The sequence below is a fragment of the Polypterus senegalus genome, chromosome 17 (assembly GCF_016835505.1).
Source record: "Polypterus senegalus isolate Bchr_013 chromosome 17, ASM1683550v1, whole genome shotgun sequence".
NCBI lineage: Eukaryota > Metazoa > Chordata > Cladistia > Polypteriformes > Polypteridae > Polypterus > Polypterus senegalus.
The window spans coordinates 36,986,254-37,013,538 of record NC_053170.1 but is presented as its reverse complement, the minus strand read 5'-3'; the positions used below and the strand labels follow the sequence as shown (position 1 = coordinate 37,013,538).

The 27,285-nt window shown below is 38.5% G+C and overlaps 1 protein-coding gene across 1 annotated transcript; it reads left to right on the top strand.

The window, feature by feature from the left end:
• Window positions 1-211: 211 nt before the first annotated feature.
• On the top strand, window positions 212-10,998 carry tmem222b (transmembrane protein 222b). Its single transcript, XM_039740070.1, has 6 exons — window positions 212-354; window positions 2,236-2,320; window positions 3,998-4,029; window positions 6,707-6,803; window positions 8,107-8,237; window positions 8,873-10,998. The coding sequence occupies exons 1-6, from the start codon at window positions 233-235 to the stop codon at window positions 8,958-8,960; spliced, it is 555 nt and encodes a 184-aa protein (XP_039596004.1). The 5' UTR covers window positions 212-232; the 3' UTR covers window positions 8,961-10,998.
• Window positions 10,999-27,285: the final 16,287 nt, after the last annotated feature.

The window sequence follows — 27,285 nt, the reverse complement described above, 5'->3', positions numbered from 1 at the left end:
TAACTAGCATATCAACTCTTATTGTCAAGATAACTCGCAGCTAGTACCTTTGCACAATACTGTATATAAACCTGTAGCAAAGAAACTGAGAAATCTACGCGCGGTGCGTTCAAAATTACTCTTGAGCGTTAACTTTAAAGGTGGGCGGGATTTCTAAATGTCAATCAAGACTCCTCCCTCCCAAGAGAAGAGGGTGGGGCCTGACCCGGAACTGCGACCAACTCGTTCAGTGATGGCGGAAGTGGTATCTGCAGACGCCAACATGAAGCAGTTCAACAGTGGATTTGAGCGGATGGATGTGGAAAGGAGTCGTTTTCCATACTGTATCGTGTGGACTCCTATCCCTGTATTATCGTGAGTGCACTGGAGAGCCTGCTTCACTTGCCTTTATTTCTTAAAGTGAAAGTAATGTGAGTGACGAGACTGGTAGCTAGTGAGGAAGCGATGTACCTTAATGGAAAACCCACAGTTGGAAGGTTATTTAGCCGTTCAAACCGGTATTCTAAATACATTTGTGACAAATTAATTTCATGTTGCCTTGTGCTTAAAGACAACGCTAAACACAAACGTAGTTCTTTTACTAACTAATAAAACGTCTCCAGTATTCGTTGATTTACGTTGTGATTATGAGAAGAAATTATGTCTTCAGCAATGTTATTGCATATCAGTTCTGTGTGACAGTTTTTGACAGTAAGTAAGCCTTAGGCAATTCAACTTTACTGTTCTGCGGAGTCGATGAAACGGATCCTTTTAATATGTTTTCTCCCTGTCAGTTGAGGCAGCCAGTTTGATTTATTGGTTAAGAAATTGTTTCTGAAAGTATCAAGTAGTAATTTGAACAAGACACTTTTCACGACTGTTCATAGTTTTTAAGATTATGTTAAGTATGCTAAAATTAGCATGTGAAGCGGTCATAGTAGATGTCAGTAGTGAAAGATGCCACATTGATGAAGTACAACACCGATCGTTAGTAATTGCACTGATGGTATTGGACATACTGTAATACGTTCTACATAAGTATGTTTTATCTCTCTGTACATTTATATTTGTTTAACTCGGTTCGTCCAGTACAAAGTTCAGGCAGCAGTGGCTGCAGAATAAGAAATTGGAATGAATGGGGTACCAGTCTAACCTAGAAGCATTTGATATTGGACCCCAGAGAATTTAGGATTGAACATAGTGTTGAACAAATCATGGGGAGGGTGATGCATATTAAATGCACTTATTATTTGCTTAAAAACAATAACGATTTTCTTGCAGAAGAAGGCAATATATATGCATTAAAAAGTGTCAGGATTGCCCATTTTACGGTGACTACCAAGTTAAAGCCATTTAAGCGTTTCTCACAAAACACCTTTTTGATAATGGCATGAAGGTAGCCTTACAAGGTACTGTATGAACCTTCCTAGTATGTCTGAATAATTTTCTGCATTCAGTATCTTGGGAGTGAAAAAAATGTGTTCACACCAACTAAGAAATGTTAGTTCCAAAGTTTGTCAAATACAAATCATAGGTTTGTAGGATTATTATTGTCACATGTACAGAGTATAGTGAAATTCTTGTTTGCATGTATTAGTCAATACTGAACATGTTTCATTCTCATAGTATTTTTGCTTAGAGCACTGCAGTAGTAAAAATCCAGGATAAAAAAAAAATCTTTTACTATTTTATTCTGAAATGCAAAGTATTCTGACGACTGCAGACATCATTTTTAAAATACGATATTCAATAATCAAGGAAGTAAATGAAGAGGGGAGTGATTTCAAAATTAAGTATGATGTATAATTTGTGGAAATTAAATATTTGGAAGCCTGTTCTCCTCACAGAAATGAATAGTCTGGGAAATTTTGATTAAACATGCCATGAAACCACACATCTGTACTGCCAGTTAGCCATGGCCAGTTTAATACGAGGCTCTAATCTGTGCAAGTCTCTGGTTACTTGAGCCACCTCTTCATACATTTATAAGAAAGTGCAGTTGTATGCAAAATAATAATATAATCTTAATCTTAAAATTGACATCTTAATTATTTTACTGTGAAGTTTCCAAATAACATTTGTATTCAAGTATTCACAAACACATTAATACTGGCCTTGTGAGAACTAAGAGTTCTTAGTTGTGTGGCTTAATTTGGAAAGACAATTAGGACAGTGGGTTTCAAACCAGCTGTTTGCAATCCTGTCATGACTGTCTTTGTCTATTTATTGTTTTTTTTTTTCCCTTTTATCTTTCAGATGGCTCTTTCCTTTCATTGGTCACATGGGAATTTGTACATCAACTGGTGTAATCCAGGACTTTGCTGGACCATACTTTGTCTCGGTAAGCTTTGCAATCTCTAAATGTCCAGGTAGTATATGACACAGTTGATTATTCTAAAGAATATACATTTTCTTCCTCCACAGCCTTTTAAAATATTTCAGTACAAGTAAAAGCATTTTGAGAGTTTAATGGACGTTTGTGCAGCCTGTGTAGTTTTTCAAACAATGAAGAGGTTTCTTGCAAGCTCTGAGTGGATATTTGAGCATGACTCTGTACTGAGCTTAGTAATAAGGCAGAGGCAGAACGTGTGCCTCTCTAGAGGTGCCTTTTTTAGACTGTGATGTCATGTGATGAGTTGAGAAAATGTAGTTGTATTCAGTTGGGTTTAATTGTTCAACATACTTTCTTCCTGACATCCCAAGTGAAAAAGAAAAATAACTACATGCAGTAGAAGGAAATAATTTATTTCAAAATCAGCCCCAGTGAAAGACTAGAATGTTGCATTATGCCTTTTCTGTGAAGCCGTTAGTCTTTATGACATTGCACGTTCCTCGCTGCACACATGTAAATTTTGTAGTGCGGTATCCACGAAGTGTTGCACCTCTGGATTTTATTTGAAGCTATCATTTGGTTGCACCTAAACTGACAGGACGAGGTTTGATAGACAAATATTGATTGTTTGAGAATACGCTTGAATTTTCCAATTATTTATAGCATTGGATTGTTATTTGTATAGATTTTTATAGAAGTGTTTTTGATCATAACTTAGCATTGTGAAATTTGCGTGTTTAAGGGTTCTTTCTGCATAGCTTGTTTATATCTGCAAATGTTAATCTTAAAATTAATTAGAACATTAAAAAATAAACCTGTGTATGTTAACATTGGACTTGTTAACCTACTAGGGCTGTTGGGTTTCATTCCAAACAATTTCTTAATTAGAGGACAATACTTGCTGTTAGATTAAATATGTCATTTAATTACACATCTTGTGTCTACTCTTGCTTTCTTGCGTAAAACTGTTTGACCAGTGTATATTTTGCTTTTCTGAGAAAACCAACAAATGCATATTGGTATTTCTCCTATTTCAACAATTTATTACTGCAGCTCCATTTTGACGATTGCTATGTACGTATTTGGCAGCTGAGTAAGAAAAAGAAAACACTTACGGACTTAAAATGTCAACAACCAAATTAAGCAAAAATGTAAAATAGAAGCAGCTTGTGCATTAAAATATATGATGCTTTTACATCTCTGTAAATAATCACTATTGGAGACGGGGGGTCGCATCCTGGTGCTTCCTACACTGAGTTTGTATGTTCTCCCCTGTGAGTTTCCTCCTGGATGGAATTGTTTTATGATTTCTTACAGAAAAGTATAAAAAGTGTTCTGAAAAAAATATAAGGAAAATTAATAGCAGACATGCCATGATTTGCTTTCTAGTCAAGATATTGGGTTTTATAAAATCTCTTATCCACATGAGAACCTAATGTGACTACGGAAATGTATTGTTACTGCACAAGGCGTCACCTTAAAATACTGAATGGCTTAATATGAGTACAAGTCTTTTGTTATGCAGATAATTATGATGACTTTCAAGGTGATCAAATACTTTTGCATGCCACTGTAGCTGTAATGAATTGAGAACAAAACTGTTTCTAATGCATGTTTGTCAGTTTCATAGGAAAACCAGGTTGTTTAACCATTTTTAACTTTATTTTATTTTATGTTATTTTACAGGAAGACAACATGGCCTTTGGTAAACCAACAAAGTAAGTATCTTAAAAAAAATGTTTACTTTTAATTGTATCTGCACCAGTTCTGTACCATCAGCTTTCTTTTCACAAGCGTTTCCAGAATTACAGAGAGTGAACTGTCATGAGGGACCAGTGCTTTAGAAAGCTCCCCAATAGGTCAGGCCTTTTGATATATAGTGGATGATATATGGACAACAATTAGTACAGATAACTCTTGGTCTGTCTGAGAAGTTCCAGAATGAATGGGCTTAACTACCTGCAGAGTCTCTGGCATTTCAAGAATTTGAGTATTGAGTCTACCATTGGGCGGTGGGCACAGTGCAGGACTTAACATTTTCCCACAACCTTCATTTCCAGTACACATCGTGGATTGTTAACAGTTTAAAGAAAAATTCCGGTTTAGTTAACTAAAATTAGAACCTAAATTTTAAACTCTTTAAAGAAAGAAAGTGTGCTTAAAAAAAGCTGTTTCGTTGTGCAGCTACTAATATATTTTAGATTTGTGTAAGTTTTTGTAAAATCAAGGTGCTTCTTTGCAATTTCTGTTTCTTATCTAAAATATATTGCATGGATCATCTGTAGATGCAAGCTGTTTTTTTCTAGTTGCTCGAAGGGTGGGTGTGTGTGTTTAATGAGGGGCTTCTTGTTGTTTTGTAATCTGTTGATCTCCATGTCTGTGATTTTTAAAGTGCTCTGTAGACAGAATGTGCTTCTATTAGTCAGGTAGAATGGATACTTTATCTGGAATATATGCACCTCAGAAACGGGTGAGCACTAACAGTGTGTCCCTTTGTTGTAACAGATGTGTGCTGGTGATATTGTACAGCTTATATATTTTTTTAAATGTATATGTTACAGTTATTGAGCAGTCAATAAAATAAGTTTGTTAAACAAGAGGAACTGTTCAGACTATCAGAATCATTTAGTTAGCAGATAGCTAACCTGTCTCAGTATCTCATCAATATAATTTATCATGCTCTCCACTACAACTGTATATGCGCTAGTTTGCTCTAGATTCTCATAATCCTTTGTGTTAAGAGGCACTTCCTGGGTCCTTTCTTGGGACATGCAAGTATATTACTTACTTCTATTAAATACTGCACACTCCCCAATAATTTCCACCTGTACAGTACCTGTGAGTTGTTCGGAATGTGGAACATAACATTTTACGAGATGTGATAGTAAAACTATCCATCGCTTCCAAAAATGTACTTAAACCATCTCTCGGAGTATTAATGGGGATATTTTTGTTTATTGAATAAGATAATTATGAAAATAGTAATATCTTAATATTTAATATCTGATAACGTCTCGGCAATAGATTTAACAAAAGTAAGTGATTCAGTATAATTTTTCATTAATTTTTGTTTGTGAAACAATATTGTTGACTATTTAAGCTTGCCTTTGTTTTTCCTGTATCTCTCTCTATTACTTTTCATGGTGTTCTTGCCTTTTTTCCATCTTTCACCTCTCTACTTCACCCCCATTCAACCCCAGTTTACCCAAAATTTAACAATGCAAATCCTGGAGATCTTCAACTTTTTGTTTCAACCATGTCTTAGTTTATAAGCGAGTTATTTTTTTAGTTAAAAATCTCACATTGTAACATTTTCATTTCACATTGGACATTCTCATCAGTTTTATTCTAAAGATGGAAGTCCACAATAATCAGCCTGATTACTTACTCAATGAAACTCAGTAACCCAGACCAGTGATAAACAAGTAAATAAAAAAAAAACAAGGGGCTAAACACATGCAGAACAGGTTAGAGATAATGAAAACTGGAATTCAAAAGACTCGTAGAAACACATGCAGAGCAAGATACAGAATATGAAAGCAGAAAAAAAACAACAGTGTCAAAACAGAGAAAGTAAACATCGCATTAGTGCAAAGAAAGAGAAATTATTACTCGGAGAAATAACAAAATGGCGAATAGAGATCAAATATATGGACATAGGTGACATGTCAGATGTATTTCAATATTGTAAGGCTTTGAAGTTTAAGTCAAGAGAATTTCAAAAACAATGTTTACTACACATGCATTTATTGGTTACTTTACAAAAAAAATTATTAATTGCTGATGATGTAGATCATTTTGTCTGTGCTGAAATTCCAAATAGAGAAACCTACCCTGAATTATGGTACAAAGTCATTAAACACATGTCTCACGGACCTCATTTAAAAGATACAGCACATTGGGACTCAAAAGATTTCAAATATTGTTTTTACAGAAGTTCTGAAATAAAAGTGAAGCTAATGAAATCGCAACAATTCAAAGAAAAAAAGTGTGTATCCAGAAAAACAAAAACGGGGGTTGGTAAGCGAAGCCCCTTAGTATTTCAAATATGAAACTGTAAATGAAAACAAAACAATTGTTATAAATAAATAAATACAGGCATTATTAAAAATTGACTAAAAAGTATAAGCCAAAAATAATATATCAAACAAGGTGATTACATTTGTAAATGATAAGTAAGTGGATGAAATGCAGATAATCACCCAAATCATTGTGGAAGCATTTGGACAAACCATAGGCATGAGCATATTTGTGGGAGATGAAATTTAATGTGGGTAAATAGCTAAAGAGCTGTTAATGAATAGAACAATGCATCCATTATAATGGATTGCAATAAAATATGATGTATAATTATCAATTTGTGTTAAAAATGTTATTCTTTTCTTTTTCTTTAAGGTATTGGAAACTTGACGTGGACAAAGTCTATGCCAGTGGCCCTAATGCTTGGGACACTGCAGTACATGAAGCTTCAGAAGAATATAAACACAGAATGGTAATTGACAGTTGAGCAAGCAATGGTGTAAGGAGACATAACATTTGTGAAAAGATGTACTGTTAAGGTTATGTTTGATAAATGTAATATAAAACTATCTACAGATGATTTAGGAAAGTAGATTTTTGTACTACAGTATACTTAGTGGTTTCCGAATCTTTAAGCCTATTTTGTCAATTTGCTGTTTAGAGTGTACTGTTACAGGAAACCCAAACCTATCCTCAGGGCATTGGGCAGGAATCTGAAATACACACCTTTTCAAAATGGAAATAAATTTTACCTTCCAGAGTGAACACAGACCTGGAGCGTATTGATTCATACCCTTCATGTAAAATATGAGATTAGGGAAATGTATGTCTTTACTCATTGTGTTTATATCTGTCTTTGCCTTCAATATTTTCTTAATTATTTACTGTTTTTCTTAGTGAAGATTCTGTGGTAAAACAGCAAATTTCATGTCTGATGACACCCCTGTTTATTAAGTTTCCAGTTTCAGAATGTCCAAATACGACAACATGCTTTTTTTTATTTCAGTCGTCTGGTGTTTGTAACAAAATGTAATCATTCAGCTGATGTATGTTATAGTGAAAATTTTAAATTGGAAAGATTCTAGCTTTAACCTGCAAACATTCTAGACACTCCGGTCACAGTAAACATGGGTTTGCTCCTGTATACAGCTGATTATTTTGTTTAGGATAAGCAATATAAGCTTCTGATAAGTTTAGAAACACAAATCAAGTATGTTTGATTTGTGCTTGGTAATCTTATTTAAAATAGGTAATGTTGCTTTATGCATTTGTGAGGTAAGATTTTTTAGAGGCTTTGGGTGTAGTTTATGGAAGGCTATGAAGATGTGTATGACTTTTTTTATATAAACTAAAGAAGAACATTATGTGCTTAGAAGTATCTACCAATTTCTTATCATTAATAAACTTGATCTGATATGAAATGATTTAATGTGCTTTACAAATACAAAAAACAGGTACAACACACTCGAAAGAAATCTTAAATCATGAAATATATTAAAATTGCTGGATATTTAGAAATATGTAAATTTACCCTTCTGTTAAAAGGAATGAAATAAACTTCTGAGAACAATTTGTCATGTTTCTAAAAATATTTCTAATGGTTTTTGTTCTGCTAACCCTTTTTGTGCCATGGTTTTAAATTTCATACACTCTTCAATGCAGTCTTTGAAAAGGTATACATGCTTGACCAGAGCATTCTAATTATTTTCTTTCTTTTAAATGTGTCATTTTCTCCATTTGCTCAGCCTTCTCCCTTTTCATTTTTGTTTCCCCAGCATAACCTTTGCTGTGACAACTGTCATTCACATGTGGCCATGGCCCTGAATCTGATGCGCTATGATAACAGCACATCCTGGAATATGGTCAAACTCTGCTTCCTGTCTCTTCTCTATAGCAAATACGTCAGGTGAGAAATATTACTTAGCATATTGTTACATCTTTATTTTTATAATAGTTAAGTTACAGCTGTATGCTGCAGACTGACGTTTCACAAATTCAGCATTGCATGTCCTTTTCTCCAATTTAAAATTTAAGAATTGAAATTTCAATTGAAATTTAAAAGTTCAACAATAAGAGAGTATACTTATTTTTTCACGAATGTCACTTTTTCTGATTTTAGCATTGTTTTCATTCATTCTAGGTATTAATTACCCTCACAATCCTTTAACAATTTTGGGTGTCTTGTGTTAAATTAAATAATTTGTTAAAATTCACGTTCAATTTCACCAGCTTTTCAGACTTTAAAAGCATAACTTTTTTTTTTTTTTTAATATATCTGCCGTTATAAGAAGTCTTGTGAATGTTAAAAACAATGGGTTATTTGGGGATGCCTGAGATTTACTACAGGTCAATGCATATTTTATACGGCTGAATTTCCTATAAAAACAATTGATATCCAGGTTTTCACTTTCAGTATGGGATGTGTGCTGCTGTTAACATTAATGTTTAATTTGAAGCTTTCAAAAGTGTTGCCAGCTTAGTTTAAGTAATTCTTTAGACAAATGTTATAGCTATGCTTGATGCTTTTTGTTTCTCTTGCAGCTTCGGAGGCTTTTTGAAAACCTGGCTCCCCTTTATTCTACTCCTAGGGATAATCCTAACTGTTAGCCTTACACTGAACCTTCGATGACGAGAAACAACAACTGCTTGTTATAAGAAAATAAAACTATTGAAAAGCTGTTTAAATGAAAGGCACAATGTTTGTGCCTTCTCAAAATGCAGGGTATTCATGTTGTTACATATCTTTATAGTAATACTAAAACATTATTGTCCTGATTGAATCACTTTTACAAGTTTAACATCTTTAGTGGGAAATATAATTTTCAAATTACCATATAACTGAAAATCGCCTTTATTAAAAAAGTTGGCTGAATGAATTTTTTTTTCTATAGTAACCCACTGAACAATATTTACACATGACTGATCAAAACTTTGAAAGATGAAAGTGTAGCGCATGTGTGAAAAAATAAATCGGTGATTATATATGTTTTTGTTATAATAGTAAAGAATAATTTTCTCTTTGAAATGTTGAAACTTATGTTGTCAGTTGAGAAGAACCCCATTGAGAATATGCAGTATAAGAAAGAGCAGCTGATAAGTGGAGAAGTTGAAGAGACTGTGAAAACAGCAGGAGTGTCCCCCTACTGTGGACGTTTAAAAGTGCTCTTTGGGTTGATATATTTAATGTTGATGTTTTAAAAACAATTCTCCATGGACATTTTAAGCATTTAAGCGCCTCATTAATATCACAAAATTTTGGAAAAAAATATTTTTCTATAGAACTGGGAGGGTTGTAAATTCTTTCTATGCTTGGCTTCTTTAGTCCTAAAAATACTGTCACTCTACATTCACTGACGTTGGGACTATTTAGATTGTTAAATCTTCTTTTTAAGTGCCAAATTTGCAATAATTGTCAGGTGAATACAGTTACTATGAACTATCATGCCTTCATTACCTGAGTTTTAATTAGTTGAGAATAGTTTGAAAACAATGCAAATTCTTTCTCTTTCTAAAAGAGATTGCACAGCGAGATTTCCCAGCCAGCTTTTGCTGTGAAAGCTAAAGCTGTTGCTAAGACACAGACCTGTTGATGACAAAATTAATCTCTTTATTGTTATACTTCAAAGAAAACATGACCTTCTTTCTTGCTGTGGAGCAGCCCATAGCAGCAGGTACTTTTCTTAAGATCTGGCAGAACTCTTGTCTTTGCTTTAGACTGTCGGCAAATTTCAAAAGGTTTTGCATCTTTTTCTCTTGGAGAAACCCTCTTGTTCTGAGTAAAATCCCTTACATATTGCATTTAAACAGATTAGTATCATAAATAACAGCTTATGAGTTAAACCTCTTTTCTTTAATCCAATGAGAATGATATGAGTCATCTTGAGATTTTTGGCAATTTGTACCAGAATTTGCAATTGCTTACTTTAATCCATGTGGTTTATTCATGTAGTTTATTTTACCACTTTTTCTTTTGAGAATTATGAATATTTGAGAAATAAGCAGAAATGTGTGATGAAATGAATCAAAACATTCTCTTACAAAATTCTTTAAGAAGGAGAAAAGTAAATGTATATTTTAACTTAATTATATATCATGAGCAGTGCTATTCAGGTTAGGTTAAAAGGTTCCTTGCAGAAACGTTTGCTTGTATGTTGGAGAATTCGTTGTAAAGTAGCGGCCATGAAATAGCGTTTTTAGGACAAAATATTTTCTTTCTTTCTTTCTCATGATACAGGACATTTTAAAATAACTAGTTGTACATCATTAATTTAAGACCGCTGTAATGGATTAAACCTACATGACGCTTGAGGCTAATTGTGGGCTTTTTAGATGCCTGAAAAGTCAAGATACTCTGAAAGAACAAAATAACAAACTGATTCCTTGTGTACTTTGCCCGTCAGACACATATATACACACATTATAAGTGAAGTTACTGCTCATTCTAAGCAATTAGAGAAATTAAGAAAATAGCTTATATTGATGTCGTATGACTGCCTTTCCAGGTGAGAAATGTGGGTAATTTTAACTCTCTGAAGAGTTCTATTTCAGGTTTTGAAGAAATCAAAAGTCAAGCAGTACATATAACACTGCCTTAATAGATAGATAGACAGATACTTTATTAATCCTAAGGGGAAATTCACATACTCCAGCAGCAGCATACTCATAAAAACAATACTAAATTAAAGAGTGATAAAAACGCAGGTAAAAACAGACAATAACTTTGTATAATGTTAACGTTTACGTTTACCCCCTCAGGTGGTATTGAAGAGTCGCATAGTGTGTTCTTGGTACAAGAAAAGACAAAGTCAGTCAACCTGTAGTAAGTAATCTAGAATCGGCTTTAAAATGTTGTGTTCTGGTTCACTGTGTATTTTGATAATAAAGAATTTTAGTCATGTTTAGCTGTTAGAATTAGCACTGATAGATTAGGTGCTTCTTTACCCAGATATAGCAATGGTTGGAAAGTCATATTTTCACAGTTTTGCATGTAGGCACCTATACTGAAATATGGATGAGTACTTGCCTGATCTGCAAGTGGCCACATAAATTATATTTTGTACAGTTACAATGTGCATTTTCTAATGTATTTATTTGTTTGATGGTGGTGATGGGGAGATTAGTTATGGGTCAATAAATTGACCTTACTCTTTATTGTGCATCTTTGCACCTTTGGCTTTGTTATGTATCTAACAGAAGTAATATGAACATACTGTATCTGCTCATTTGTTTTTGGTGTTTGTGATATGCTGTTTGAATATTTGCATTCACAGAGACCTTGAATGATTTTAGATACGGCAATATAAAAATAAAGTCTTTGTAAAAATTGCTTTCTGGTGTGAATGATGTTCTTATGGAAGAACACAGTAGCTAGAGGTGTGTTGCTGTGGAACTCTTTATACGTCCAATAAACCTTCCAATATATACACTCTGTATCATTCACTGTAAGTATATTTGATTTTTTCATGCACTAGATTCCTGCTAGAAGTAACTGGGTGACTCGGGTGGTCTTGTTTTACTTGCAAACTATGGCATCCATCTACTAATACAATAGAAATTATTTCCCATTATGATTTAAAAAAATAAAAGTTAATACATAAGAACATAAGAAATTTAACAGATGAGAGGAGACCATTCAGTCCATATGTCTGTTTTTCCAATAGCTGAGCTCTCCCGATATCTCATCCAGGTGCTTCTTAAAGGTTGTCAAGGTGTCTGCTTGACTGCGGAGTTTTCCATGTTATTGTTATACACTATGTCATTGAATCACAGTGGATTTAACACTGATCAAAAGAAAAAGACACTAATGTAAACTTTAGAATAGATCTAAACTAATTATAAATATACAGTAAAACCCTAATTAACTGCTTGTGTTAATATTGGCCCCCTTCAAGTCAGTATTTAGCTGTTGCACCTCTGGCAGTCAAGACAGCTTTGAGTTTGTGTCAACGGGTCTCTACACACTTCATCTACACGCTGCCATTTCTATCCCATTCATCTTTGGAAAACTGCTCAAGCTCTGTCAGGTCACACATTCTCCATTGAATTGAGATGAGGCTTCTGTCTCAGCCACAACAGCACGTTAATGTTGTTTTTAAGCCATTCCTGTGTAGGTTTGGTTTTAGGCTTGAGATTGTTCTCATGCTGGTGTATTTTTGCTGCACTCATTTTTCCCTCTGCTCACACAAGCTTTCCAGTGTCTGCTGCAGAGAATTTTCTCCACAACATGCTGCTGCCAAAATTATGCTTCATGGTGGAGATGGTGTGCAGGGTAATGTCTTATGTCTAACATGTTGCTTAGTATGATAGACAACAAGTTCATTTTTGGCCTCCTCAAACCAGAGACCCTTCTCCCAGCAAACTTCCATGTGTCTTCTGGCAAACTGTGGTCAATTAACTTGCTGAAGGCAAAATAATGATAATGGATCTAACAAGCAAAACATGCCGAGCCTTGACAAGTGTCACATGGAAGAAGTGGTAAGAACTGAGTTAACAGATGAAAAGCAAGAGTAAAAGATGAGTATTGGTAGAAAAGAGTCTAGCAAATTGGTATATCAGGGTAATTGTTCAGGCTGTTTTTGACATCGGTTCTTTACTCATTCAGTTCCATGACTGATTCCTTGTTTAAGACACTTTTGTAATTATAATAATAGTTGTACAGTTCCTGAGCAGTCTATCATAGAACCAAATACTGTAACATAAACTGTGTGTATAAACTGTGTGTAGATGTACTCTCTCATACTTGTGAATTCATACTGTAAGTATCCATCTTCCTAACCCACTTATCCAGAGCAGGATCGTGGTGCGTGTCGGAGGTAATCCCAGTAATTATAAGGTTGGAACAGCACTTGGACAGGGTGAACACACACATACCTGTATACCACTAACTAGGGGCTGATTTGGAAACCCCAGTTCATCTAAACCTTCATGTCGTTTGACTGAAATCAGAGTATGTGGAGCCAACTCAGACAGACATGTGGAGAACATGCCAACTTCATACAGGACCCCAGTCTTCTTAATCTGCTATAATTGTGTGTGTGTGCAGACAAAGTCAGCAGTCTCCTGTTTCACAGAGACATTGCGTACAGCTGACAATCTGGACTCTGTGGTTGCATTTAATGAATTTAAAATTGTACAGATGAACACTGCAAAATAGCCTCTGAGACCAGTCAGCATTCTGTTGGGGGACAGGACATGGAAGTGGCGTAGAGCTACAAATACCTCTGGGTACACATGAACAACAAACTGGACTGGTCTGACAACACAGTATTGCTGTATTAGAAAAGCAAGAGCAGACTACACTTGCTAAGGAGACGCAGGTCTTTTGATTTGTGTCGCAGGTGCTAGAGATGTTCTACCAGTCCATAGCAACCTGTGTGGTGTTCTATGCTGTGGTCTCCTGGGGAATCAACTTGAGTTCAAAAGGCACACAATGTAAGAAGAAACTTATCTGGAAAGCCTTCGCCACTACATGGTGAACACTGGACACACTGGAAGTTGTTGTGGAAAAGTGGAGGGTGGCAAAATTGGATACTTTCATGGAAAATCCCCTCCAGGATGCACTCTCTTGGAGCCTTTTTAGTCACAGGCTTATTCTACCACTGTGTGCTAAGAAGCCCCTCTGGGGGTCAGTTTGATCCTTCCTCCTGCAACGAAATTCTTATAGTCGTTTAAGTTCTTTTTACATTTTCTGCAAAATGTTTAATGATTGATTGGCTGTATTTTTTGTGCCGTTAGTCATCCATCCATCATCTTCTGCTTATCCAAGGTTGGGTCGCGGGGGCAGCAGCTTGAACAGAGAGGCCCAGACTTCCCTCTCTCTGGCCACTTCTTCTAGCTCTTCCGGGAGAATCCCAAGGCGTTCCCAGGCCAGCCGGGAGACATAGTCCCTCCAGCGTGTCCTGGGTCTTCCCCAGGGTCTTCTCCCGGTTGGACGTGCCCGGAACACCTCACCAGGGAAGCGTCCAGGAGGCATCCTGATCAGATGCCCAAGCCACTTCATCTGACTCCTCTCGATGCCGAGGAGCAGTGGCTCTACTCTGAGCCCCTCCCGGATAACTGAGCTTCTCATCCTATCTTTAAGGGAAAGCCCAGACACCCTGCGGAGGAAACTCATTTCATCCGCTTGTATTTGCAATCTCGTTCTTTCGGTCACTACCCATAGCTCATGACCATAGGTGAGGGTAGGAGCATAGATCGACTGGTAAATTGAAACCTTTACTTACGACTCGGCTCCTTTTTCACCACGACAGACCGATGCAGAGCCTGCATCACTGCAGATGCCGCACCGATCTGCCTGTCGAACTCACGCTCCATTCTTCCCTCACTCGTGAACAAGACCCCGAGATACTTGAACTCCTCCACTTGGGGCAGGATCTCTCCCCCAACCCTGAGATGGCACTCCACTCTTTTCCGGCTGAGGACCATGGTCTTGGATTTGGAGATGCTGATTCTCATCCCAGCTGCTTCACACTCAGCTGCAAACCGATTCAGAGAGAGCTGAAGATCACGGCCTTATGAAGCAAACAGGACAACATCATCTGCAAAAAGCAGTGACCCAATCCTGAGTCCACCAAACAGGACCCCCTCAACACCCTGGCTGCGCCTAGAAATTCTGTCCATAAAAGTTATGAACCGAATCGGTGACAAAGGGCAGCCCTGGCAGAGTCCAACTCTCACTAGAAACGTGTTTGACTTACTGCCGGCAATGCGGATCAAGCTCTGACACCGATTGTACAGAGACCAAACAGCCCTTATCAGGGGTCCAACACCCCATACTCTCGGAGTACCCCCTACAAGATTTCCTGAGGGACACGGTCGAACGCCTTTTCCAAATCCACAAAACACATGTAACTGATTGGGCAAACTCCCATACACCCTCCAGGATTCTGCTAAAGGTGTAGAGCTGGTCCACTGTTCTGCGGCCAGGACGAAAACCACACTGTTCCTCCTGAATCCGAGGTTCGACTATCCGATGGACACTCCTCTCCAGGACCCCCGAATAGACTTTTCCAGGGAGGCTGAGAAGTGTGTAGTCTGTAGTTGGAACACACCCTCCAGTCCCCATTTTTAAAGAGGGTAACCACCACCCCGGTCTGCCAATCCAGAGGCACTGTCCCCGATGTCCATGCGATGTTGCAGAGATGTGTCAACCAAGACAGTCCTGCAACATCCAGAGCCTTGAGGAACTCCAGGCATATCTCATCCACCCCCGGGGCCCTGCCACCAAGGAGTTTTTTGACCACCTCGGTGACCTCAGCCCCAGAGATGGGGGAGCCCACCTCCGAGTCCCGCTCTGCTCATTGGAAGGCATGTTAGTGGAATTGAGGAGGTCTTCGAAGTACTCACCCCACCAACCCCACAACGTTCCGAGTCGAGGTCAGTAGCGCACCATCCCCACCATATACAGTGTTGACACTGCACTGCTTCCCACTCCTGAGACGCCGGACAGTGGACCAGAATCTCCTCGAAGCCGTCCGAAAGTCGTTCTTTATGGCCTCCCCAAACTCCTCCCATGCCCAAGTTTTTGCCTCAGTAACCACCAAAGCCACATTCCGCTTGGCCTGTCGGTACCTATTAGCTGCCTCCAGAGTCTCACAGGATAAAAAGGGTCCGGTAGGACTCCTTCTTCAGCTTGACGGCATCCCTCACTGCCGGTGTCCACCAACGGGTTCGGGGATTGCCGCCACGACAGGCACCAACCACCTTATGGCCACAGCGCCGGTCAGCCGCCTCAACAATAGAGGCACGGAACACGGCCCATTCAGACTCAATGTCCCCCACCTCCCTTGGGACGTGGTCGAAGTTCTGCCGGAGGTGGGAGTTGAAGCTACTTCTGACAGGGGACTCTGCCAGATGTTCCCAGCAGACCCTCACAACACGTTTGGGTCTACCAGGCCTAACCGGCATCCTCCCTTACCATTGAAACCAACTCACCACCAGGTGGTGATCAGTTGACAGCTCTGCTCCTCTCTTCACCCGAGTGTCCAAGACATATGGCCGCAAGTCCGACGACACAACCACAAATATATATATATATTTTTTTTACGTTTGATTGATTGATTGGCTGTATTTTTTTAAGTTTCTGCTACTGTATGCATCTAAATTTCCTCTTGGAAATAACAAAGTGTATCTAATCTAATTATTTACATTTGTTGTCCACAGACAGGATACTCCTTCACACGGAATTGTGCTTTTGAATTGAAGACAGGACTCTTGACCAATGAATGAGGAGGAGAGGCAGGTCTTCAATTCAAAAGTGCAATCCCGTGTGAAGGGGCTTTCATATCATGACTGTACTGGATAGTTTATAATCCCTTGACAGTGCACCTGGGCTCCTTTATGTATTATCGTAAACTTCATTTGTTCCAGTAATCCATTGTGCAGATGAATCTCATCTGGCAGCATTTTGCTCAAGGTAGGCACCAGACAGAGGGGGCTATGTTTTGCAAGTGGCCAGCCCATCGCAGAGCTAGTATAGAGAATTTAGATCTATGTATCAGTGTAATCTCAATCAAATTAAAGTATAACATAGTACTAGGGTGTTGTACCATGTTAGCCATTATGAATGTGGTGAGAAGTCAAGCAAAATGACATCTTTTATTGGCTAACTAAAAAGATTACAATATACAAGCTTTCAAGGCAACTCAGGCCCCTTCTTCAGACAAGTTGTAATGGTGTAATGTTGATTACATCTTGTCCGAAGAAGGGGCCTGAGTTGCCTTGAAAGCTTGTATATTGTAATCTTTTTAGTTTGCCAATAAAAGGTGTCATTTTGCTTGACTTCTCACTATTACATATTGTAATAGCTAGCTTTAAGTCATGCAAGGGCGAGGATATATGCTAGGCGACATGTGAGCTGGAGGACCCTGCTGCTAAAGAAGCAGTGTACTGACTACACTTGTGCACGTAGTTGAAATAAATCTGGAGGATTCCAGCAGGAGCCAATGCAAGAAATCATCACGGGGAGAAAACAACATCCAGTTTCTCTGTATTGTGAGCTGACGGAAGAAAGATGTTAAAATGAAAGATATTTTGCATTCTGATGCTGTTGCAAAGGTGCAAAAAGATAAATTAATGAATTTAAAAAGAGACACTGATGGGCAGCATGGTGGCGCAGTGGATAGCGCTGCTGCCTCGCAGTTAGGAGACCCGGGTTTGCTTCCCGGGTCCTTCCTGCGTGGAGTTTGCATGTTCTCCCCATGTCTGCGTGGGTTTCCTCCCACAGTCCAAAGACATGCAGGTTACGTATATTGGCGACTCTAAATTGTCCCTAGTGTGTGCCCTGCGGTGGGCTGACGCACTTCCCAGGGTTTGTTTCCTGCCTTGTGCCCTGTGTTGGGTGGGATTGGCTCCAGCAGACCCCCATGACCCTGTAGTTAGGATATAGTGGGTTGGATGATAGATGGATGGATGGAAAGACACAGAAGATGGAATGTGATTCCTTTAAATGTATTGCGTCATTATGATGGGGAATATGCAATGCTTGTATTGCCTGTGCAAGAAATGGATGAAGAAAAGCACCATGAAGACATTAACATGTCAGCATTAAAGTTTTATGATATGCTGCACCACATCGTACCATTCATCAAACATCCAAGCACGCAGATTGATCCCGTCGGAGCTGCAGTGTGGCTTGTTGATAGTAACAATGATGCTGACGTCATGTACCAAAACTTGCACACGCGTGCCAGCCATATTATTGCTGGTATTGCAATTCGCACACACATCACGTTCATTTCTAATGTTCTATGTGCTCAGAGGATGCGTCTAAAGAACGCTGGGAACGCATGATGCCTACCATAGGAGCTAAACATTAAAGGCTCTTGCCTGTATTTTTTATTCTTCTAAATAACTCGAAAAACACCAATATTTATCAGCCCAAGGCTAGGAATATGAGAACAAATTAAGTGATGGTCATTTCCTGGGCCAGGTGGCAAGTCAAGAGAATAATAACAAGAGAGGATCTAAAAGATGGCTAAACTTGCTTTTACATGAAGTGGCCTGGCACCAATATGATGTAATGAGAAGCCAAGGAGAGTGTGTACTATGGACAAAAAATAAGCAGGCCATTGCTCCTTAGAATGTCAAAATTGAGAGATGCCTGTACATCAAGTAACTTTCATTTGAGCTGCCCGGTGCCTCATATGTGGATCTTCTTAATTCTGCTTAAATCGTGTACTTGATCAATGAATATGTTTTGGTAAAATGATGGAGACACCTGCACTGGGCATGAAGTAGTGATGGCTAGTTTTGGTCAAGTGATGGACAGTAATGTTGGAAATAACTACAAGAAGAGGGTATTTTGAAAAAATGATAAGAGATGTAATATAAACTCATGCCGTTCCTAGTTTAAGCACTTTCACCATTGTCAAGTGTCTTTGTTACTTTGCTGTGTAATAACGTTTTTTCTGCACGTCCATCACAGCTCTTAAAGACAGAGAACTTTTCTCCAAGACACCAGCATGCACACAATGGGACATCTTACAGTATATTAACCAGAAGGAGCAAACCCCGCATAAACCCGGGGAGAGGGAGAAAAACGCCAAAGCCCAGCTTTGAGCCCAGGACTGTGGACGTCACACAATCATCACTAAGTGCCAATGTGCTGCCCATCAGGGTCGGATTAAGGTGGGTGCTATTGATGCTGCAGCATTAGGCCCATTCCTGAAGTAGGCCTAGATGAAAACAGATGATAATTTTCTGGAAGCTGAACAGTTTTCCTTTGCTATATTAACCACAAAATAATTCTTAGAATGAAATTTGGAGTCCTAGTTTCGGACGCCTAGACACAGCGTTACTTATTATACAGTTACTATTGTTCTTGGCGCTGTGACGTAACTATAACGTCGTTGTGTTTATTGTTAACTGAAGAAGCGTTTTTTGCAATATCTTGGGGATTTTTGCCACTTTATTATTGTTCGGTAAGTGCCATGTAGTAAATTTTTCACCTTGAAAGTTAGTTGTATAGTAAAAATCGATGGCTATTTAAATGGTTATCTGTGAAGGTAGTACTAAAAGCCGGCCCACGGGCCCGGCATGGACGTTTAGAATTTTTAAAATCCTCGACAGGATTCTGGTCTATTATGAGATTTAAATTGTGGATAAATTTTTACCCTCAAGAGCCTGTACTGAGTCACTTTGACGCAATGTATCTGCAAATTAATATTTTCTTACACTGTTTCATAAGAGAATTGCGAAATTTTGTGTATTTCATTGTTAGATTTTCTGCATTAAGTGCACTTTTCAGACAATTACTATTGAATGTTGATGTTACATAGTTTGATGTTAATCTCGAGTTGTTACAATACTACGTTCTTATTATTATTCATGTTCAATAAAGGCTGACTGGCTGTGTCGCAAGCAATTAAAGCTCCTTGGTCGGTCTGAGTTTGCATGTACGGTGAGTGTCGAATGCACATGCAACAATGCCAAGAGAAAAAAACAGGCCTTTTTTGCGCTGCAGTATCAGGCTCAATTTCGTCTTAATCTGGCCCTGCTGTCCATAACTGTATACGTTATTTTTTCTTAATGAATTATTCATTATGAATGGTGCTCCACGTTGCCTATTCATTCAGTTTAAAAAAGTCACAGTAAATGTTTATATACCATCTTTGTATTAGCAGGTCCCCATGGATTCCATAATGAGACTAAAATTATAGTCCTCTTATTTAGGAGAGCAGCAGGTGTGCGGGAAATAAATGAATGGAACAAGTCTGTACGCGGTATTGCGCTTGTACCGGTTTTTAGAGGAACGTCTTGTGATATATTTTTGAATCCGTTTTAGGTTTGCCGATCTAGTAACATTTTTTAAATCGAACATGATCCTGCCTGCTTTCATATCAAGTTTTACAGTGGAGTCCGCCCGATTTCGGATGTGCGCCGCGCGGGGCCATTCATCATCTCGTTTCAAAGCCGCCTGTCCGGCCCCCGCCTGACTTCACACATTAGTGTCAAACGTGTTGGCCTTTCATTCATTTCCTATTCATTCCCGTAACCTCCAGCCGACCGAGCTGGTTAGTAGATGGCTATTATCGGGCCAATCTCTGATCTTTTCTTCTTTTTAGTGGAACATGAAAGGCGCCGCTTTGTGTCAAAGCCTTTGTTATGCGGCTGTGGATGACAAAATGTGTATACCTGACACCACGGAACCCTGGGTGGCTACTGCAGTGCATGTGGTACTGGAGTGGGGGGGTGAGGCGATGGAGCATTTGAAGGGGGCTCGGGGGAGGAGGGCGCGGTGCGTTCAGCTGTGTTTGTGTTTCACGTGAGATTAAACTTCGGAGCTGCGATGCTTTAGAAGGCGCCCTTGAATTATTACAAGCATCCTGTGAGTTCTATCTCGAGCAGTCGAATGTATACATTTAAAAAAAAGTTTAAAAATCATGATGATCTTATCGGGCAAATGTAAAAGTTACATATGCACTGAAAAAACGAACTAATGGAAATGTTTACTTATCATTCAAGTTTATTTAACTTCAAATGAACACAGTTGCTGGTATTACGAATAGCTGTTCGTCGTGATGTTGACAAAAAGTTATCTGTCACATTAATACACTTAATTGACGTTAAAGTAACCCCATCAGATTATTTTCTTTAAAACAAAGGCACAATCTGTCTCAGGAACTGTTGTCATTATTCACATTTTTAGGGTAATTCTACACTAAATTAACACATTGTTATACTCAAAATAACGTATGTTCATTTTCATCATACGCAGTTGCATTGCATTGATGTAACTTAAAATAAACACGTTTTATGTGCATGACTGTCCAGTTTTTGCATAAAGTAAACTATTTTGCATAAAGGACCGCCCTTTTTGTGACATCGTGGACCAAGAGATCCCCGCCACATCTCAGAATTTTGAGATGTGGATCTCGTAATGATGACACGGTACCTCTTAAATACAAGCCAAGATCTCGTAATTATGAGTTATATATAAGACAGAGAGAGAGGTTAGGATATTAATTAAAATAAAAATATTTCCAATTTATGAGATATGAATCTTAGTAGCAGTAATTAAACATATGTCGTCTTCAGATAATCTGCAAGACAATGTGCCACCTGAGATCCTTATCCCATAATCACGTGATTTTATCTTGCAATAATGAGATATTAAGTCAAAATTATAAGATCTACTGTAATCTTTTCATTACTCGATCTTATTTAATATGATCTTATTATGTAGATATGAGATCTGGTTAATTTTGAGATATTAAGTCGTACGAGATATTAACTTGTACTTTACAGATATTAAATCATAATTATGAGGTCCTATCTTGGAAATAACATTCTTAACTTCCGGGCGCTTTATTTCCGGGCCCCGTATTTCTCATTCTCATATTTTTTTCAGATTTTTTTTTCTTTCTGATTTATAAAGAGCTTCTGTAAAAAGCCAAATTAGCCTCTGAGTACAAATAAAGATCTATCTATCTATCTATCTATCTATCTATCTATCTATCTATCTATCTATCAAATCATAAATACCAGATTGTAAGACCATGCAATTACATGATCTTATTTTATAATGACTAGATATTAAGTCATAATTGCAAGATAAGCCATAATTACCAGATCCTAACCCGTTAAGTTGTGATATTGTAATTTCATTAACTTATCTTGTAATTACTATTAAATCATAATTATACATGATCTTATCTCGTAGTTACATGATTTTATCTTACCAAATATTAGGTCATAATATACTAGACCAGCATGTGAGATACTATAAGTTATAATTACGATATACTTATATTATGAGAAAATGCCCCCCAGTATTTTTTTCTTTGGTAAATGCATTGGGCCTCTGTAAAAAAAAACTTTTAGTAAACTGATTTTGAATGCCTTAGATTTTGTGTGGTTGTAGAATTTCATTTTTGATACTTTTATTATACACTGGCCAACTTGTAGCTCACCTATCACAAAAGCATCGTTTTCTTCTTTCCCAGTACAACATTAATAGTGCTATACAGATAGTGCAGTTAATGAAAATAAGAACTATACACACACTGATAAAAGATGATTATATAACACTGGGGAGAAAAAATTACCGACAATTCGATTTTAATAAGAGACTTCTTACATTTCGCAAAGTAAATGAAAACCCCAATAGCCGTGAAAAGTGAAAACTTTTTATAATTTAAATCATATATGAGAAATTCTGAGGAGGATGAAGATTCTATAAAAAATGATTAGATGTATCCAGAACTGCTGCAGTGTCAAAGGCTCCACAAGTAGCTGACTACAGATGTGTGAAACACCAATGAGTTCCTGTTTTTATAGTAAGGACTCTTGCTGTATACAATCACACAGGCTCAGTTCAGGTTTTCGTGATCCGTTGCATCCTACAGGTCATTTAACTTACATTAAAGATTAAATAAAGATGTTACTTTGTCAAGCAAAAGTTCAACAAGGGTCCACACCGCCCAGTAAAGCGCCATTACAGAGCCGGTCATTTTAGAGGGTATTACCAACCCCTATCCCCCAAAAAACAAAACAAAAAAAACCTTCACTCTTGTGAAGCACGCCATGTTATAACAGGCATATGGAGGTTAGACCGAGACAGTAAAACAAGACTAAAAAAGGAAAGTGGATGTCAACATTAAATATGTGTAATAAAAACCGTATCAACGAGTTGGAAATTGGATGGATTATAAGATCATGTTTAACTTACAAAATTGTGTCCTAATAGAACTTACTGTATATGATTTATCGATTGTGTTGGTAAAATGTTTGCGTTCTTTTTAATGGATCAGCAGTTGAACGACTACATATTCTGAAGAATAACACTGGTCCCTATAAGTTTGAATAAATCAAAGCATTTTGGAGCTACACAACAACACAAACGTAGACTATAGTGTATAGTGTACTGCTGCAAGACGTTTCTTACAAACTCATCACGCTACTTAGACGTGGAACATTTTTCCGTAACACTTTATTTTTTTTCAGTGTGTGATAATGCAAGTCTAAAAACGAAGATTAACCAAATGAGTGTTTTTAATATTCGCCGAGCGTTGTTTTCACGGTTTCGTCCGAATGTGTTTCTTAAATATGTAAGGCGCTGACCTGTCTGTCAGAACCCCGTCTTTAAAATTTTGTGTAACCCCGAGCACACCGGTGCTTTGCTCTTGAACAGCGCTTTGGGATGCTGCCTTCTTTGAGGCTGCGCTATTTCAAAGCCAGCTCAATTGTTTGGTGGACCTATTTTGACTTTAGGATCACTTAAAAGCGATGTGGCGGCCACGTCCTCGATGTAATTTTCAGAGGCTGATACGATTGTCAGATGTCACATTCTTTTATTGACAAGGGTATAATGCCATGGTGGACTCACGGAGAGCGTGGTGCCTGACATCCAAAAAGATGGTATGCCAGATGTCAGCCGAGCCCGAGAGCTCAGTGGCGGGGGCGCCCGTATTTAAGGGGGCGTGGCCAAAGAGAGAGAATAAAAACGCGTCTGCTTTAATCAGAAGCCTGCGGCGCACGGCGGACTCAGGGGGCGATTCGAGGGTAATCCCGACCTGACCTGACATCTCCCTCAGACTCTAAAAATAGAACGGTAATTCTTAACAGTGGCTGGTCACACAGTTGTTTCCCATGTTCATTAATGGTGCAATATGGAGAAGCCCACCAAATGCAGTTATATAAAGCATAAACCTATCATAAAATGACGTCCGTCCGCGTTAAAAGCGTTCCCGCTAAACTGTTCCGAGAAACAACTGCGAATACTGACGTCGCACTATTTTCTCGTAGGAATACTATGTGTCATTACAGGACCTTTATTCATCCCTTAGACCAGGGGTGGGCAAAAGTAGGTTTACAGTTGGAAAAAGACATACAGGTTATGATTGCCACACTTGAGCACACTTTAATAAGAAGGCAAATAATACTAATAAATAAATACAAGAATAAACTGTTCCGCGTACTTGCAACTGTACACCTGCTTTTGCCCACCCCTGCCTTAGACGTTTTCACATTTTCTTGTTATGCCATGTTGAATCGATGTGGATTTAATTTGTATTTTTTGACACCAAACAACAGTCAGTCCAACTCACTATATCCTAACACAGGGTCACGGGGGTCTGCTGGAGCCAATCCCAGCCAGCGCAGGGCAGGAAACAAATCTCGGGCAGGGCGCCAGGGCACATACACACACCGGGGACAATTTAGGATCGCCAATGAACTTAACCTGCATGTCTTCAGACTGTGGGAGGAAACCGGAGAAGCAACGGGGAGAACATGCAAACTCCACGCAGGGAGGACCATGGAAGCGAACCCAAGTCTCCTTACTGTGAGGCAGCAGCTCTACCACTAAGCCACCAAGACTCTTTAATGTCAAAGTGAAAAGAAGTTTCTGCAAAGTGGTCTAAAATAATTACAAATGTAAACCACAAACTCATTGAGTGCATAGGTATTCTTGATGTGACACCCCTAAGTCATCACTGGTGCAGTCAGTTGACTTTTGAAGTTACAGAATTAGTTCAATGGAGATCACCTGTCTGGGGTTTCAGTTGATTGTAATATAAATGCTCCTTACCTGGAAAGTCCTAGTGAGTCAGTATGGTGGACTAACATACACTAAAACATAAAACACTTCAAGCAACTCCACAAAAAGATGATTGAAAAGCAAATCACATGCAGAATGGAGAAAAAAAATATCCAAGTCACTGACCCTGTGTTAGGATATAGCGGGTTGGAAAATGACTGACTGACTGTCTGACTGACTGAATATCCCTTGGGGTACAGTTAACTCAGTCATTAAGAAAAGGAAAGAGCAATGCAGAGCTGTAAATCCACCTAGAACAGGCCATCCACAGAAAAAGAGTGATTGTGCAAGAAAAACACTAGAGAAGGAGATATCTATGAGAACTCTGCAGGAGTTACAAGCTACAGACTTTCAAGACAACTGTGGGTGTTTTACTGGTCACATCTTTGCAGGAGAGTGGCAAAGAGAAAGACATTGTTAAAAAACACAAACACACAAACAAACGTGACCTCTCAACTATAGACCTTGCTAGAAGTCAAGTGAAAGACTCTGAAGTCAGCTAGAAGAAGGCTTCATGGTCTAATTAGACAAAATTGAGCTTTTTGGCCCTCAGACAAAATGCCACGCTTGAACACTGCATATTACCAAAAAACACTGTGCCATGTCCACCATGAAGCATGGCAGTGGTGGCATCCTTCTATGGAGATGCTTCTCTGAAGCAGGACCTGGAAGGCTTGTGAGGGTTGAGAAGAAATGAATACACAGTCCTGGAGGAAACCAGATGCAGTCTGCAGAAGAGCTGCACCTTAGGACAAGCTTTGTTTTCCAGCAAGACAAAGCTGCACAGGAATATCGTCAAAACAGCAATGGAGTGGCCAAGTAAGAGTCCTGATCTCAATCCTATTGAGAATTTGTGGCTGGGTTTGGACTCACCATCCCCATCCTACCTGGTAGAGCTTCATCAGTGTTGCAAAGAAGAAGGGGAAGAAATTGCAGCATCTGGATGTGCAAAGCTGATAGAGACCTGTGCACACAGACTCAAGACTATCATTACAGTCAAAGGTGCATCAACTACATTCTGACATGAAGGGGTTGAATATTTACACAATCAGTAATGCTAGATAGATAGATAGATAGATAGATAATGAAAGGCACTAGATAGATAGATAGATAGATAGATAGATAGATAGATAGATAGATAATGAAAGGCACTATATACTAAATAGATAGATAGATAGATAGATAGATAGATAGATAGATAGATACTTGATCTGTTTTCCCTTTGATATTAAAGATTTATTTTCCATTGATCAGTGCCAAAAAGGCAAATGAAATCTACCATGATTTAATGTGGTATAAAAATAGCATGAAAACTTCCAAGAGGGTGAATTCTTTAAATAGCTACTGTATGGAGGATGGATGATGTACGGGTGAGTCGTGTAGCACCACCACACCTATAGGACATGGGATGGGCTTGAGGACACTTGTATCTCTGTCTATGAGTGTGAAGATTTCGGTGTTGTTAGCATGTATTTTGACCATATGTTTGTGGTTTCTCTGACATCTTAAGCACTAGGGGACTTCGCCCCCTGCTCACTTCACTCGCCAACCCCCTGCCTACGCTACACGCCAGTAACTTCTCATGTCTGCTGCTCGCATATGTGGATTTCACTTTCACCAAACAACAAATCTTTTAATTCTCACAGATACAGAAACACTACTTTTCCCTGATGGCAACCCTAATTAGATGATCTAAAAGTCTCCGGCTTAATGTTTAAAGCCAAACAATGTCATATCATCAATGCACATATATTTGATCTCTTTTCGCGTTTACCTTTTCATCAATTTCGCATTGAATTTTGAATCCTTGTTTGGAATTACATTGTGACAACGCAACATATAACTGCCCATGAGTGGATATCTTTTCTTTCTCTCTACATGAACTGTGTCTGACAATAGCATTCACAGAAATGAGAAATGATTGAACCGTGTGCGTGGTTATGTGGGCAGGACTTTTTCAAATCTCTTTGCATAAAGTCTTGTCTTGCGGGGCTTGAATTTTTCTCTTGCAGGATTTCACTTTCACCAAACAACAAATCTTTTAATTCTCGCAGATACGCCTCTTCATTGGGAAGAAACAATTCTTTTTTTTCCCCCTGATGGCAACACAAATTAGACAATCTACAAGTCTCCGACTTAAAGTTTAAATCCAAACAATATATTCAATCTCTTTTCGCTGTTCTGTTATTTTATCCATCCATCCATCCATTATCCAACCCGCTATATCCTAACTACAGGGTCACGGGTGTCTGCTGGAGCCAATCCCAGCCAACACAGGGCACAAGGCAGGAAACAAACCCCGGGCAGGGTGCCAGCCCCCCGCAGGGTGCACACACAGACACACCAAGCACACACTCACCAAGCGCACACTAGGGACAATTTAGGATCGCCAATACACCTAACCAGCCCCGGGCGT